Genomic DNA, 12,428 nt, shown 5'->3' with positions numbered 1-12,428 from the left:
GTTCAAAGCTTATGTATTCTCTAGTCCATAATTTCTCTTGGCCTCGATTCAAAGCTTCTCTTTGTCTCGGTTTAAAACTTGACTCAGCCCTAGTTCAACGCTTTTACTTGCCTCTGTTCAATGCTTCTCTCTGCCCCGGTTCAAAGCTTCTCTCTTCCTAGCTAGTTCAAAACTTATCTTTGCTCCGGTTCAAAGCTTATGTTTGCTCTAGTTCAGAACTGCTCTCTGCCCCGGTTCACAGCTTCTCCTTGTCCCGGTTCAAAGCTTCTCCTTGGTTGATACATAATTTACAGTGGGTTCTTTTATTTTTATCAATTGTACTATTCAAATATACCCTTTATGTCGAGTAAGGAGAAAAACAGTAGTTGAATTTCATTGTAGATGTGGTGGTAAGAACTATCACTAAGATATAAGCCTCTACATTTAAGTTTACCTTTTGAACCATTGTTATTGACCCCTAAAAAAATAATTTAAAAAAAACTTGCTATTGGTGGTACGTAATAGAAATTGCCAAATTGGACCCCATATATGAGCATGTGTGACATAGGCAACGTCTAAATAATTACGATGGCTCTTGAGTTATTGACTTAATTTGAGTTCCTCTTTTGTAAAAGAAATTTTCCAACTACCTGGTCAAAGAAGAAAGAAGGAAATTTTCCAACTAGTGAGTAATGACAAAATCATCATTACTCTGTAATATTCAAATTAGAAGTGGATTTACAGATAATGTATATTCATCAATGCAGTTGTACAAATAATGTATATTCCCTTTCTTTGGAAACAGTAACTGCATTAACCTCCAAAACTTATAACACTATTTAGAGATCATAAATTATGTACACATTAATATTTACATTATCGGGAGGCTGCTAAACTACTGATAACACTACATTACCTTTCCAAAGCCTTGAAGAGTTGCTCTATTTTTTAAGGCACTCACATAATGGAAGGAAAAACTATATACATATATGTAACCAAAGAAAAAAAAAACAGAAGGCTATATACATATGGAACCAATGGAACCAGTTCCATATGGGGTAAACAAAAAACACAAGGGCAGGAAAAGGTTGGTCACTCTTTCTCCCTACATGAGGTTAGATGCTACTTGAACGTAGCAAAGCCTAATGGGGAAATGAAGACTACTTAATGAGTTGTTAGAATGAATTAATTGATATTTTGATAAATCACCAGCGTCGCCTAGAGAGGAAGAACTCATAGTCCGGATGCCTGTTTACAGATGTAGTACTTCCTTTGTTCACAACAGCTCTTGCCATAAGAGATGCTGTCTTCTCAAGCGTCCTCAATCGCTCCTCTAGTACTCCACAAGGGTTTGAGGCTGGTGTTACCGTTATCTGCCATGGTGCTGAGGGTCTTTGCTGGAACCAGCATTCACCCTGTTCATGTGGCATACAATCTATATTAATTAATTAAGCTTCACAGATCTTACAGTATGGATTAATTACATGCCAAATAGACACATAAAATCTGCATAATGTTTCTGCAATGTATGCACAACTAGCCATGACTACCTGAGCATTGTAACTTTGAAGACCCACAACTGGAGATACTATACAAGCGTCCACACTAGGAGACTCAAATGTGGCACTTCTACGGACCAAATGACCAAGTGAATGGTAAGTCAAAAATGTTGCGCGGAAGTTACCATCAGGTATCCTGTAAATAGGATACCATGCCACTGAATACCTGAAAATCATATGGCACTTGAAAGTTAACTATTTAGAATTCACTCTGTGTCAACTGAATATATGAATGCTCTGAAACATGTAAGATAATAATTTTGCTTCATTCTATGAAACTAACGAGGGGCCTATTAAAAAGATTAATTTACATTATGGAGAGTCTTAGCCTGCAATATTACTAACCAGGAACTGGGATGCAGATCATTTATATTTATAGAGTCTAGTTTAGTTGGATCTCCATACACTTTGGAAGGCGACGATTCATCACCTGTAACCAGCTCCTTTATCCTGAAACAGAGGGAAAAAGAACAAGATAAATGTAGGCCATTCTTTAAGATCACTGTAGAGCTACTTACAAAGTAGAGACTTACAAACACCAACTGAAAAAACAATCGTCTTCATTTTTCCCTTTTTTGTTGAGAAGCAAAAAAAAAATAGTTTGTGCCCACTATCTTAATAACATTTCCAGAAAGTAGAAAGACATTTAAATATATTATGAGATACTTACTTGTCATATAAAGGTAGCCTCTCCTGAGGTTGTGCAGATTCAAAATATTCAAAAAGTAGCTCTAAATCACTGGACCCTGCTGTGTCAGCTAATTGAACAGATACATCTTCGGCAGAAGCTGAAGATTGTTCCGAAGTACACAATTGATTTACAAGTGGGGGGGCGATTGCATCTTCCTTGCAACCAGGCTGAGGACAAAGTACTGAAAATATTGGATGACTACCAATACTACAGGATGTTTTGGATGTCTCACTCTTACCACATGCGCTGAACACCTCAGAACTACGAAGCCTATGGTTAATATCTACAGAATCAGTACTCCTACCATTCCTGAAAAGCTGAATTCCTGACAAAAAAGGAACAAAATAAGCACGAAAAGCAAAACGATCAGCACCCAGTCTCTTTGAATTTCCAAATTCCTCTGCCCTTATTTCCAACCCATAGCTCCCATATTTCTCATACCACTGCCATAGGCACCCTAAATTGATGTTAGGTATCTCATGTCTGCACAATGATACCCCACCAACCTCGTCAACCTGGTTCCGTGAGCAGCAAGTATGACAACTTATAAAACTGGGTGATTGATGGATAATCGGGGATGAAAAATAAAGAAGTCTTTCAAATTCAGCAATTGGACCACCAGTAGCCATTTGAACAGCTTCAGATGCCAGTTGTGCCCTACAAACGTTGTTCACTGCTTCTAGTATTCTGTTTGAATCAGCTTCAAATGCATTTAGATCTTTATACATTTCAGAATTATTCATGCAGTTAGCTGCATCAAGCTTCTTATTGATCAGCTCTTTAATTGTACTTGATTTCGGAAGCCTGCCCTCAACTTTGTCGGAAGAACAATTTAGGTCTCCAAAACTCTGACCTGTGGACACTACTGCCGCTTCAGAAACAAGATTTTGAGTATTGGAAACCACATTCCCTTTAAAAGAGTCTCTAAGGGTCCATCTCTTAGAAGCTGCTTCATCAGAATGTTCAAGAGATGAATTGTCAAATCTAGTAGAGCTTGTCAACCCAGGATCCTTCAACCCAATCGGCATCCATTTGTGTGTAAGAGATCCAGAGCCACTAGGGTTTTGCCTGCCGCTTTCCAAAAAAGAGATTTCTTTCTGTACTTCTTGACTGGCTGCATTACAAACTAGATGAGGAAGGTAGACTGGAGACTGCACCTTTAGCAGATTTGATCCATTCAAGGAATCACATATTTTTTGCATTGAGTTATCCTCATTTCCTATACTTTGATTCTTCTTCATGCCAGAAACAGTATTACAGACACTTTCAAGATGACCCATTTCATTTGGACAGAGTTGCATGCTGTGGACTGATTCAGAGGTCATGCATTCTACTTTGCTGCTCTGAAATCCAGCCCTTGGACAACTAGACTGAGAGGAAGATCTTGAAACAAGACTTAATCCTTTATTGTCCTTCACCTGAGACGAGATATCCAATAGATGATTCTGTTCCATCCTAACCTTCACACAAGCATCTGAGCCAGCCATGTTGGCATGAAATCCCTTCCTGGAATAACAGTTGTATTCTTGTTTCGATGCTGGACCATTTTTTCTTTTCAACTTCTTAGAAACCTTATCCTTTTGCTGTTTTTTATCCTCACTCTTCAAAAAGACATTTTCATCAACAGCATTACAGGTTCTTTTAAGTAAAGGAGCCTCTCTCAAAGGGAGATCAAACGGTGAGTAAACAGAACTTGCTTTCTTCAACTCACCAGTGCAGTCATTGGCATCATTCCTCTGGACCTTTTTCCAGACAGAATGATTGTTTTCCTTCCCTGTGGCTGTACGAATATGCAGATTTCCAATACCTCCAAATTTAGGGACATTCACACTTCGTGGTGTTACTTTGTTTTGTTTACTTCTCTTGTTAGGCACAACCAATTGCATGTCACCACTGCTACAAACCTGAATACCATGCCCTGTTCCCTCAGTGTGATCATATGTGTCTACAACATCATTTAAAGAGCTTTGACAAGAGAAATTTCCCTTTCTGGAACTCATACCTGGTGGTTCAGAACTATCTATTTTGCAAATTTCCTTCTCAGTGTGTTTTTCATTATGACCAGCCTTAGTACTGTCATCACTGTTTGAACCCACCGAAGCTGAATCGAAAATGGACTCCTGCATATCAGAGTAACCTTTGTTATACATATCATTGTAACAGTTCACCTGCGCAGTATGATGAACACCCTCCACCCTATTGAAGATGGGAAATCCAGAGTCTTTGAGTAGAATCTGATTTCCAAAATTACCCACAGAAGGTATACCAACCTCATCACTGGAAGAGGTGTATGTCTTTGTTGTTTCAAAATTCTTGACAGCACTATCTGGCAATGGTCCGTCCCCATCATTGTTACCACAGGTTTCAGAAGCTGAACTTCCATCGGCATATTCCTCAGACAACACTTCCGGTTCAGTAGAGCCAGTGTTGCATGAAAACTTCTTGTTCTGTTTACCCTTTTTTCTAGTCTTCTTTCTTGAACTTCTCTTTACAATGCTGTCCATTTTCTTATTACCATTAATCATATCTGACGAGTTAATAGCATTAGAACAGTTTGGGATGGTACTTGAGGAATCACTGCAGGTTAATGACTTCTGAAAAGATCTCCTAGAAAGTTCATTCCATTTAGTAGCTTTATTTGCCAAGGTCGTATTTCGAGATTGGTGTCGCACAGTTGAACCAGTATAGCTTCTATTGGCAAATGACTTGACAGAATAAGTAACATCATGGGGAGGTCCTTTCTGCACCTTTTGTCGACTAACCTTGAATGGATTAATCGGTTGTGGGTGAACCAAATGCAGACTATCCATATTCACCAGAGCACCAGATACCAAGTGATTAATATTGTCAGGACATTGCAACGGCAGTGCTGCAATTCTCCAGAATCCCTCACGTTCAAGGGAAGGGAATGCAAGGATTGCACACCTGAGAAGTTAAATTTGGATATAAAATAACAGTCCTTCCCAAGCCATAACAGAAGGAACTCTAAGTGAAAAGGTTAAAATGCATTACTGATCTAGCAATGTCCATCAAAGATATACTGATTAGGAGATATGCATATCCATAAAAGAAAAAAAGTTACAGTCATACATAGCTTAACATTGATTCAAAAGACAGAAAACATGCGAATTGATTTTATTGGATTAGTTTCACCATGTAGCTGTGAGAAACAAGCAATTAGGAAATGACAAGTAAAACAACTTTACCTACGATCAGAGTTCCTCCACGTGACAGAAGGCACTTCACAATCCTGAAAAAAGGAGGCAACCCACAGAAAAATTATACTCAAGTCATAGAAGAAAATGAAGTATATCCAACTTAATTTGTAAAATAAATATACATTACCTTTAAAGATGTTATGAAACTGTTTTGTTCTTTCCTTGATAAGGAATCTCTTCCTCTACTTGAATATTTATGGATATCACTATTGGTTCTTAGAAGGCCACAATGCATCTTTTGCTGTGCCTATCCACATCATTAGCAAAAATATAAAAATAGATAATGATGCTCTAATGCAAAATTAGAAGGTGTGAATCCAATAAATTGTATTCAAAATATAAGCAGTTGACAGTATCAACGGATAGATTACACAATCACGATTCTCTTTTTACATTGTCATGTAATCATGGTGCCTTAAGGCATCACATTTATAGGGTTTGCATAACTCCCATCAGCTACTGAAGAAGGATTTTTATATTCTACTATTTCTTCTGGGTAAGTACGACAGGACAAACAAACAATTCAATAATGAAAAAACAACAGTAATAGTGTAATACCTTAACACAGTCAAATAACGACAGTGTGTCAATCTGGTCGAATCAATACAAGGATCATTGATAAATTAATCATGTAAAGGAGAAATCTTCATAAGTACCAAGTCAAAGCATGAATTCCAAATATTCATAAACTACAGATATGGCTAGTGAGAGACTAAATGAATGAATGACATGAACATACATGAAGCAAAGTACCTCAAGCTGTTCAAGATGAGGCTCCAATCACAAAAGCGCTAAGAACAGTCTGAGACCTTTGATCCTTCTATCCCCAACAAGTAAAAGCCGTTGCTTGATATCACACAAGCCTACAACCAAACTCACCTTCACCAAAATCATAAATACAATGGTACATTAAAGGAATAAACCAGAGAAAACAGAACCCAAATTGGCTTGCTCACAATCCAAAACAGTAAGAGATTGAATTCCACCAGAAATGCTCAGACTACTAATTAAATTTAGACGCAAACACAGATGACCAACAAACAAAACCCAACTAAATTTATCCAATAAAATTCCCCAAAAAAGAAAAAGAAATGGGAAAAAAGCCTGCATGGTTATTTTTTTCTGCTTAAGCACCCTGAAAAATTCCTACAAAATAATTCAAAAAAAGAAATTGATTAACTTGAACCGTTGAATAGGAATCTAGTACTAAATTTGACTAGAACCCATAAATCAAAATCACCGAATTTAGCTCCCCAAATTTAGCTGTGAGGTTTCAGATTACGAGAATGTATACCAACAGCTAAAATTACTCCGAATTTTCCTTACTTAGATTTACCATCCCGAATCATAGCATTCATCCACCAGACAAATTTTAACTAATAATCAGAAAACAAAAATTAGGAAATATTCTTTTTATTCAATGTTTCATAGAACAAAATCCACAATTTCGATTTCTCTCGTAATTAAGAAAAAGAAGGATACATAAATAAATTGGATTAGTATTGTGTTGACTAACTTGTTATGTAATAAAAAGTGCATATTATGTTACGATAAAAAAAAAAAAAAAAGCATTTTATGTTTAAAGAAATTATTATATATTTTAAGATGGAAAATTTTATTTTGAGGACAAGTGTCAAATACGTATCCAAATTGGCGCAAAAGACAAAAATTGGCGTCAGAAAATAGAAACAGAGAGCGTGAGATGAAATGAAGCGAAATGTTGTGCAGTCGCAGCTTCTCCATTCCTCTGATTAACAAAAACACCTTCACCTTCACACACAAACACCGACGCCTTCTCACTCTCACACTGCTGCACTCTCAGCATCAGATTCACTCCATGGAAGCGGAGGCCAACACCAACACTATGTCGGTGGGTTTGGACTTCCTGGCAAACAAGGCCTACACCCCTCCTTCTTGGGCAACCCATATCAACCCCATCCCTTCTCACACCTTCTCTCTCGGACACGTAAAACCCAATTCTGTTCTTCCTCTGCTCTTATTTTCTATATGATTATCGTTTCTGTTTGTATTGAATATTGATTAGCAGTTGCTTTGTGAATTGTGTGTGTTATCACTGATCACTGTCAGCTTCCAACCCCAATTCACAAATGGAATCTTCCTAATTTGCCCAACAATACTGAGGTCTGGTTGAAGGTATTTCCCTTTCATACACTTTTTCTTTTATGTTTTGCTTTCTGTCGCCATATTTGCTTTCACATAGTAAAATCCCATTTGGGTTTTGCCATTTGTGATATTTATGATGATTTTTCCAACTGTAAGTTCATTCAGTTGTTCGTCCCCGTGAGAGACTGATGAATACTTAAACTTCCACTTGATCAAATGTTGAGACCTTTAAATGCAAACTAGTAAATTAGCAATAGGCTGCATCTTATATTTATATGCAAGTTTTCTTTATTAAAACTTCAATGTTTCATTTTGGATTTGATGTCATCCGTGACTGATGTGCATTGATTTTCAATAAGATCTTTTCAAGTGTAATTCTTGAGTTGTTGCTTTGGTTTTATGCCTTCACTTTTCTGGTTTACACTGACAGAATGTTTGCAAATATCTAGCGTGATGATCTTACGGGAATGCAACTGAGTGGAAACAAAGTCAGAAAATTGGAATTCTTGATGGCAGATGCTGCAGCAAAAGGTGCCGACTGTATCATAACGATAGGGGGAATCCAAAGCAACCACTGTCGTGCAACTGCTGTGGCTGCAAAGTATCTTAATCTTGACTGTTACCTCATTCTACGCACCTCTAAGGTCAATTTCCTTCTCTTAATTTTACTACTTTTTTACAATATCCTTTTTCTTATCAAATAAGTTATTTTTTTCCCCTCTTTGCTACATGCTCATGATCTATTGCAGGTCCTTGTAGACCAAGATCCTGGATTGACAGGCAATCTTCTGGTGGAGCGTTTAATTGGAGCTCATATCGAACTAATTTCAAAAGAAGAGTATGCAAAAGTCGGGAGTGTGGTGTGTTTCCTTTATTGCCAATGATGTACTTTTTTAATGCTTATCAAGTCTGTTTTAATTAGGCATGCATTTCTGATAGCTTATCAAATGCTCTTTGAGTCTTTTTAGAAATGTTATGTTACCATCTAAGGTTGAAGTCTGAAGTTTCAGTACTGATCTATGGCTAAGTGATTCTTTTGATAGGTATTTATTATGAATTGCATATTAAGCAATATTTGTGGTTTAAATGGAGTGTGACTCAACAGACAGGGGAAAAAAGAGTATGGGCAGCTATCATGCTGTTGAACAACATGTATATCTGATATGAATAAACTTATATATTTTCATTGCTAATAATTGTGTAATTTAGATCTCTATTTTAAATTTGGTCTCAGGCTCTTACTAAGCTCTTAGAGGAAAAGCTGCTAAAAGAAGGAAGAAGACCATATGTTATTCCTGTTGGTGGATCAAACTCCCTAGGAACCTGGTGAGATGGGTTTGTCTTTCTATCCAAACCTCTTTGGATTGTTTGTTTTTTAGTTTATTTTTTATTTTTATGATGATTTTTTTTTTCCCCATTTTCACCGTCCCCCCCCCCTCCCCCCTCCCCCCTCTATTTCCTTCCTATGTTCCATATCGTTTTTTATTTATTTTTGGAACTCCTTCAATTGGGTGGAATATCTTTTCTTAATATTGGAATGAAAATAATTTCCTATTTTCCAACATAAAAATTCCTATTTGTCTTCACTTCTTTTAAGCTTTAATCCATATCCATAATGTGGTATCTGGTACCTGTTCTTCACAATACCCTTCTCATCACATGGCATAAATCTTAATTGGGTCCTTCAAGATGAGAAGGGAGAAGGGAGGGGTGAGGGTTGAAAGGTGTCATTTCTCTTATTGATTTTATGCATGTATTTGATTGCAAAAGTCTTAAACTTGCACACTTTTATTCCTTTCCCTTTCTTGTTTGTTTTTGTTTTTCTATTTAAAATCGAACATTTCTTGATTTCCTGTTCAATGTTAAGGGGCTATATTGAAGCTGTTCGAGAGATTGAGCAGCAGCTTCACAGTGGGACTGGCAAAATGAAGTTTGATGATATTGTTGTAGCATGTGGCAGGTTCTGCTCTATGCCATCTCTTGTTGAGTATAATATAATTATATTAAGCATCAATTTATTGTATAAGTTAGCTCTATATCAATTTACTGTACAAGTGAGGTTCATTGATATTGTTGAGGACATAATTACCTTAGTGGTGAGGGAATAGTAGCTCCAAGCTGATGGGTTTAACTGCAAAGTACAACCAGACATTGAATGGGCATTGATCCATTTAAGTCTATAATCAGTGCCAGCTTTATTTGGTTTAGTAAGGACATTTCATTGTGTACTATGCTTATACAGTAATAGAGGGTTGCCATGTGTTATAGATTTTTTTGACTGCGGCAAGTTGAATCCTTGAATTGAAACCATTCATTATTATTTTATACAGAACCTTGTTTCTCTATTTGACAACACTCACTTTCCTTTATGTTGATGATGATTAATATGTATTTCCATCAGTTTAATATTTTACTTTATTGATTTCTAGTGGGGGTACAATTGCTGGTTTGTCATTGGGGTCTTGGTTGAGTTCGTTGAAGGCAAAAGTATGTCATTGGAATCCTTTCAATAGAATATCAATTTGCTGCTCTGGACATGTTATGCAATTAGTTCTTCCTTTTTCTCTGCAGGTTCATGCATACTCTGTCTGTGATGACCCTGATTACTTCTACGACTTTGTTCAAGGCCTACTTGATGGACTTGAAGCAGGCGTTGATTCACGTAATATTGTTAACATTCAAAATGTGAGTGTCAAAGCAGATTAGATTAGTTCTGTAAATATGTAGTACATGCTCTTGCAAGGCTGATCTTGCGGTAGTTTTCCTGCACCATACTAGTTATATGTATGTTAAAAGGAAAAATTTTATAAACAGGACACATACTTTGGGGTCAGTTTCATTGCAGGTAAGGCACCCGCTGGCGGGTAGGGCCGCCGGAGGTGGGGTGCGGAGGGGGGTGCGATCTGCATCCCCTCTTCTTTCTTTTTTGTTTTTTGTTTTTTGTCCTGAAATGAAACTGACCCCAAAGTATGTGTACTGTTTGAACAATTTTCCCTATGAACAGACATATAACATGCTATCATACGAAGCTGTCTCTATTACAAAAATGTGCATACAATTTTACACACACAATGTATATGCTGATCAATTGCTAATAAAACATGAAGTACTAATGTATTGTAAACACCAAAAAAGAAGTATTTATATGTTGTGGTCTGACAGGCCAAAGGTCTAGGGTATGCAATTAACACCTCTGAGGAGCTTAATTTTGTCAAAGAGATTGCTGCAACCACTGGGGTTGTTCTGGATCCAGTTTACAGGTCTGTATCAATCATATTTTGTAGTCCGTTATTTCAAACATCTTGGTGCATGCGATGAAATCTTTACTATGTATATTTTACTTTTCCCGTCTATTTACAAAGAATCTCAACTAATTATGTTCTATTTTTCGATTAGTTAAAAACCATATTTTTGCATGACATGTTTTTTGAGAGTTTATATGTAGAGACATTGTGGAAACTGTATTACTGGTGAACCATGAACCACTTGATTATTGATTTTTTTTGCAGAATGGCAAGATCAATGATTTAATTAAGTTCAAGTTTTTGGTTGTAACTTTTCAGTGGCAAAGCTGTTTATGGAATGATGAAGGACATGACAGAGAATCCAAAGAAGTGGGAAGGAAGGAAGATCCTATTCATACACACAGGTGGGCTACTTGGGTTGTTTGACAAGGTAGAGCAGATGGCTCCGCTGTTGGGAAATTGGCGTCGGATGGATGTCCATGAATCTGTTCCACGGAACGATGGTATCGGCAAAATGTTCTAGTCTTTAGCCTCTAGTCCACTACTCTCTATGGCTCGACTCTCTAGATAAACCAACAGTGCTCTGTGCATCAAAGTGTATCCTTTGATTAATAATCAATACAGCTCTATTTCATGGATGTTATAAATGAAAAGCTCTGTGCACCGAAGTTTCTTAGGCATTTCTGTTTCAGAATTCGGATATGATTATAATTATAGGTAGGTCCAGGTCCAATTTTAGCTCCCGTTTGGACTAAAACCATATAACTTTTTTAGTTTTTATAAACTGAGGTCCAAAAATCCATGACACATCAACAATAATTTATTTAAAGAAAAAAAAACATAAAAATGTAATACCTATATTAGCCCTCACATTGTTTTCTGAATTTTGATTCACATTATCTACAAAAATTAACGTAATTAATATGATATATTTAAAAAATAATTAAAGATAATATGTGTTTAAGACGTTATCACATCTTCAGTCTTCACGTGGTTAACTTATGATGCAAAATTAGTAGGGAAAAAAAAAAAAAAAAAAGAGCTTATGATGCAAAATTGAGAGCCTTGAGACCTACGCCAAACTGACATCTTCTTGTCTTCCTCAACATAATTATTATTTATAAAAAACAGATAATCCCAAAAAATTGAAAATAATACTAAAGATAATACCAACAAAAGAAGACATGTACCAAGTCACTAGGATTCACCAGTAAAAATTCCTTATAGTTTCTGAAGTCGTGATTTGAGAGTTGAGATGTAATTAGATATAATTTGGAATACATTAAGGGTATAAACAATTAAAATGTATAAAGCTACGAATTGAAATTCTCAATGAACCACTTGAGATGCATTTTAAATTGTAACTAGTGACATCTCAAGTCATGTCTTGATGCTTCCAAAGTCAAATCGTAGAGTTTATCAAGTCGTAGCTTAAGGCATCTCAAGTCTTTTCTTAAGGCATCCCAAGTCGTTCCTTAAGAATTTCAGTTTGTAACTCGAGACATTTTAAATGTTTATAGCCTTAATGCATTTCAAATTGTACCTAATAACATCACAAGTCAAGTTTTGACACTTCTAAAGTCATACCCTAAAGTCATACCCTAGAGTTTCT

The 12,428-nt window shown here is 36.5% G+C and overlaps 2 protein-coding genes across 2 annotated transcripts; one reads left to right on the top strand and one right to left on the bottom strand.

Moving 5' to 3' along the window:
* Positions 1-901: 901 nt before the first annotated feature.
* On the bottom strand, positions 902-5,682 carry LOC147275392 (uncharacterized). The gene is made up of 6 exons (XM_086227837.1): positions 5,575-5,682; positions 5,436-5,479; positions 2,209-5,154; positions 1,884-1,988; positions 1,530-1,704; positions 902-1,394 (listed from the first exon to the last, which is right to left on the bottom strand). The coding sequence occupies exons 1-6, from the start codon at positions 5,680-5,682 to the stop codon at positions 1,185-1,187; spliced, it is 3,588 nt and encodes a 1,195-aa protein (XP_086083963.1). The 3' UTR covers positions 902-1,184.
* A 1,439-nt stretch (positions 5,683-7,121) lies between these two features.
* D-CDES (D-cysteine desulfhydrase) lies at positions 7,122-11,496 on the top strand. Its single transcript, XM_086255834.1, has 10 exons — positions 7,122-7,413; positions 7,536-7,601; positions 8,021-8,215; positions 8,321-8,431; positions 8,806-8,897; positions 9,439-9,531; positions 10,001-10,058; positions 10,143-10,256; positions 10,734-10,831; positions 11,135-11,496. The coding sequence occupies exons 1-10, from the start codon at positions 7,165-7,167 to the stop codon at positions 11,337-11,339; spliced, it is 1,281 nt and encodes a 426-aa protein (XP_086111960.1). The 5' UTR covers positions 7,122-7,164; the 3' UTR covers positions 11,340-11,496.
* The last annotated feature ends 932 nt before the right edge of the window (positions 11,497-12,428 follow it).

The sequence above is a fragment of the Dryas octopetala genome, chromosome 9 (assembly GCF_963921425.1).
Source record: "Dryas octopetala chromosome 9, drDryOcto1.1, whole genome shotgun sequence".
Lineage (NCBI taxonomy): Eukaryota > Viridiplantae > Streptophyta > Magnoliopsida > Rosales > Rosaceae > Dryas > Dryas octopetala.
Note: the sequence above shows the minus strand (reverse complement) of the source record. Positions and strands in the feature narration are given on the sequence as shown.

What these genes read in the sequence shown, in the direction of transcription:
- D-CDES (XM_086255834.1), top strand. Translation starts at nt 7,165, where the DNA reads ATGTTGTGCAGTCGCAGCTTCTCCATTCCTCTGATTAACAAAAACACC. An exon ending in ACACCTTCTCTCTCGGACAC is followed by an intron (nt 7,414 to 7,535) that starts GTAAAACCCAAT and finishes GATCACTGTCAG; the next exon opens with CTTCCAACCCCAATTCACAA. An exon ending in ATTGTTGTAGCATGTGGCAG is followed by an intron (nt 9,532 to 10,000) that starts GTTCTGCTCTAT and finishes ATTGATTTCTAG; the next exon opens with TGGGGGTACAATTGCTGGTT.
- LOC147275392 (XM_086227837.1), bottom strand. Translation starts at nt 5,682, where the DNA reads ATGCATTGTGGCCTTCTAAGAACCAATAGTGATATCCATAAATATTCA. An exon ending in GATCTGCATCCCAGTTCCTG is followed by an intron (nt 1,705 to 1,883) that starts GTTAGTAATATT and finishes TATGATTTTCAG; the next exon opens with GTATTCAGTGGCATGGTATC. An exon ending in TTCAAAGTTACAATGCTCAG is followed by an intron (nt 1,395 to 1,529) that starts GTAGTCATGGCT and finishes CCACATGAACAG; the next exon opens with GGTGAATGCTGGTTCCAGCA.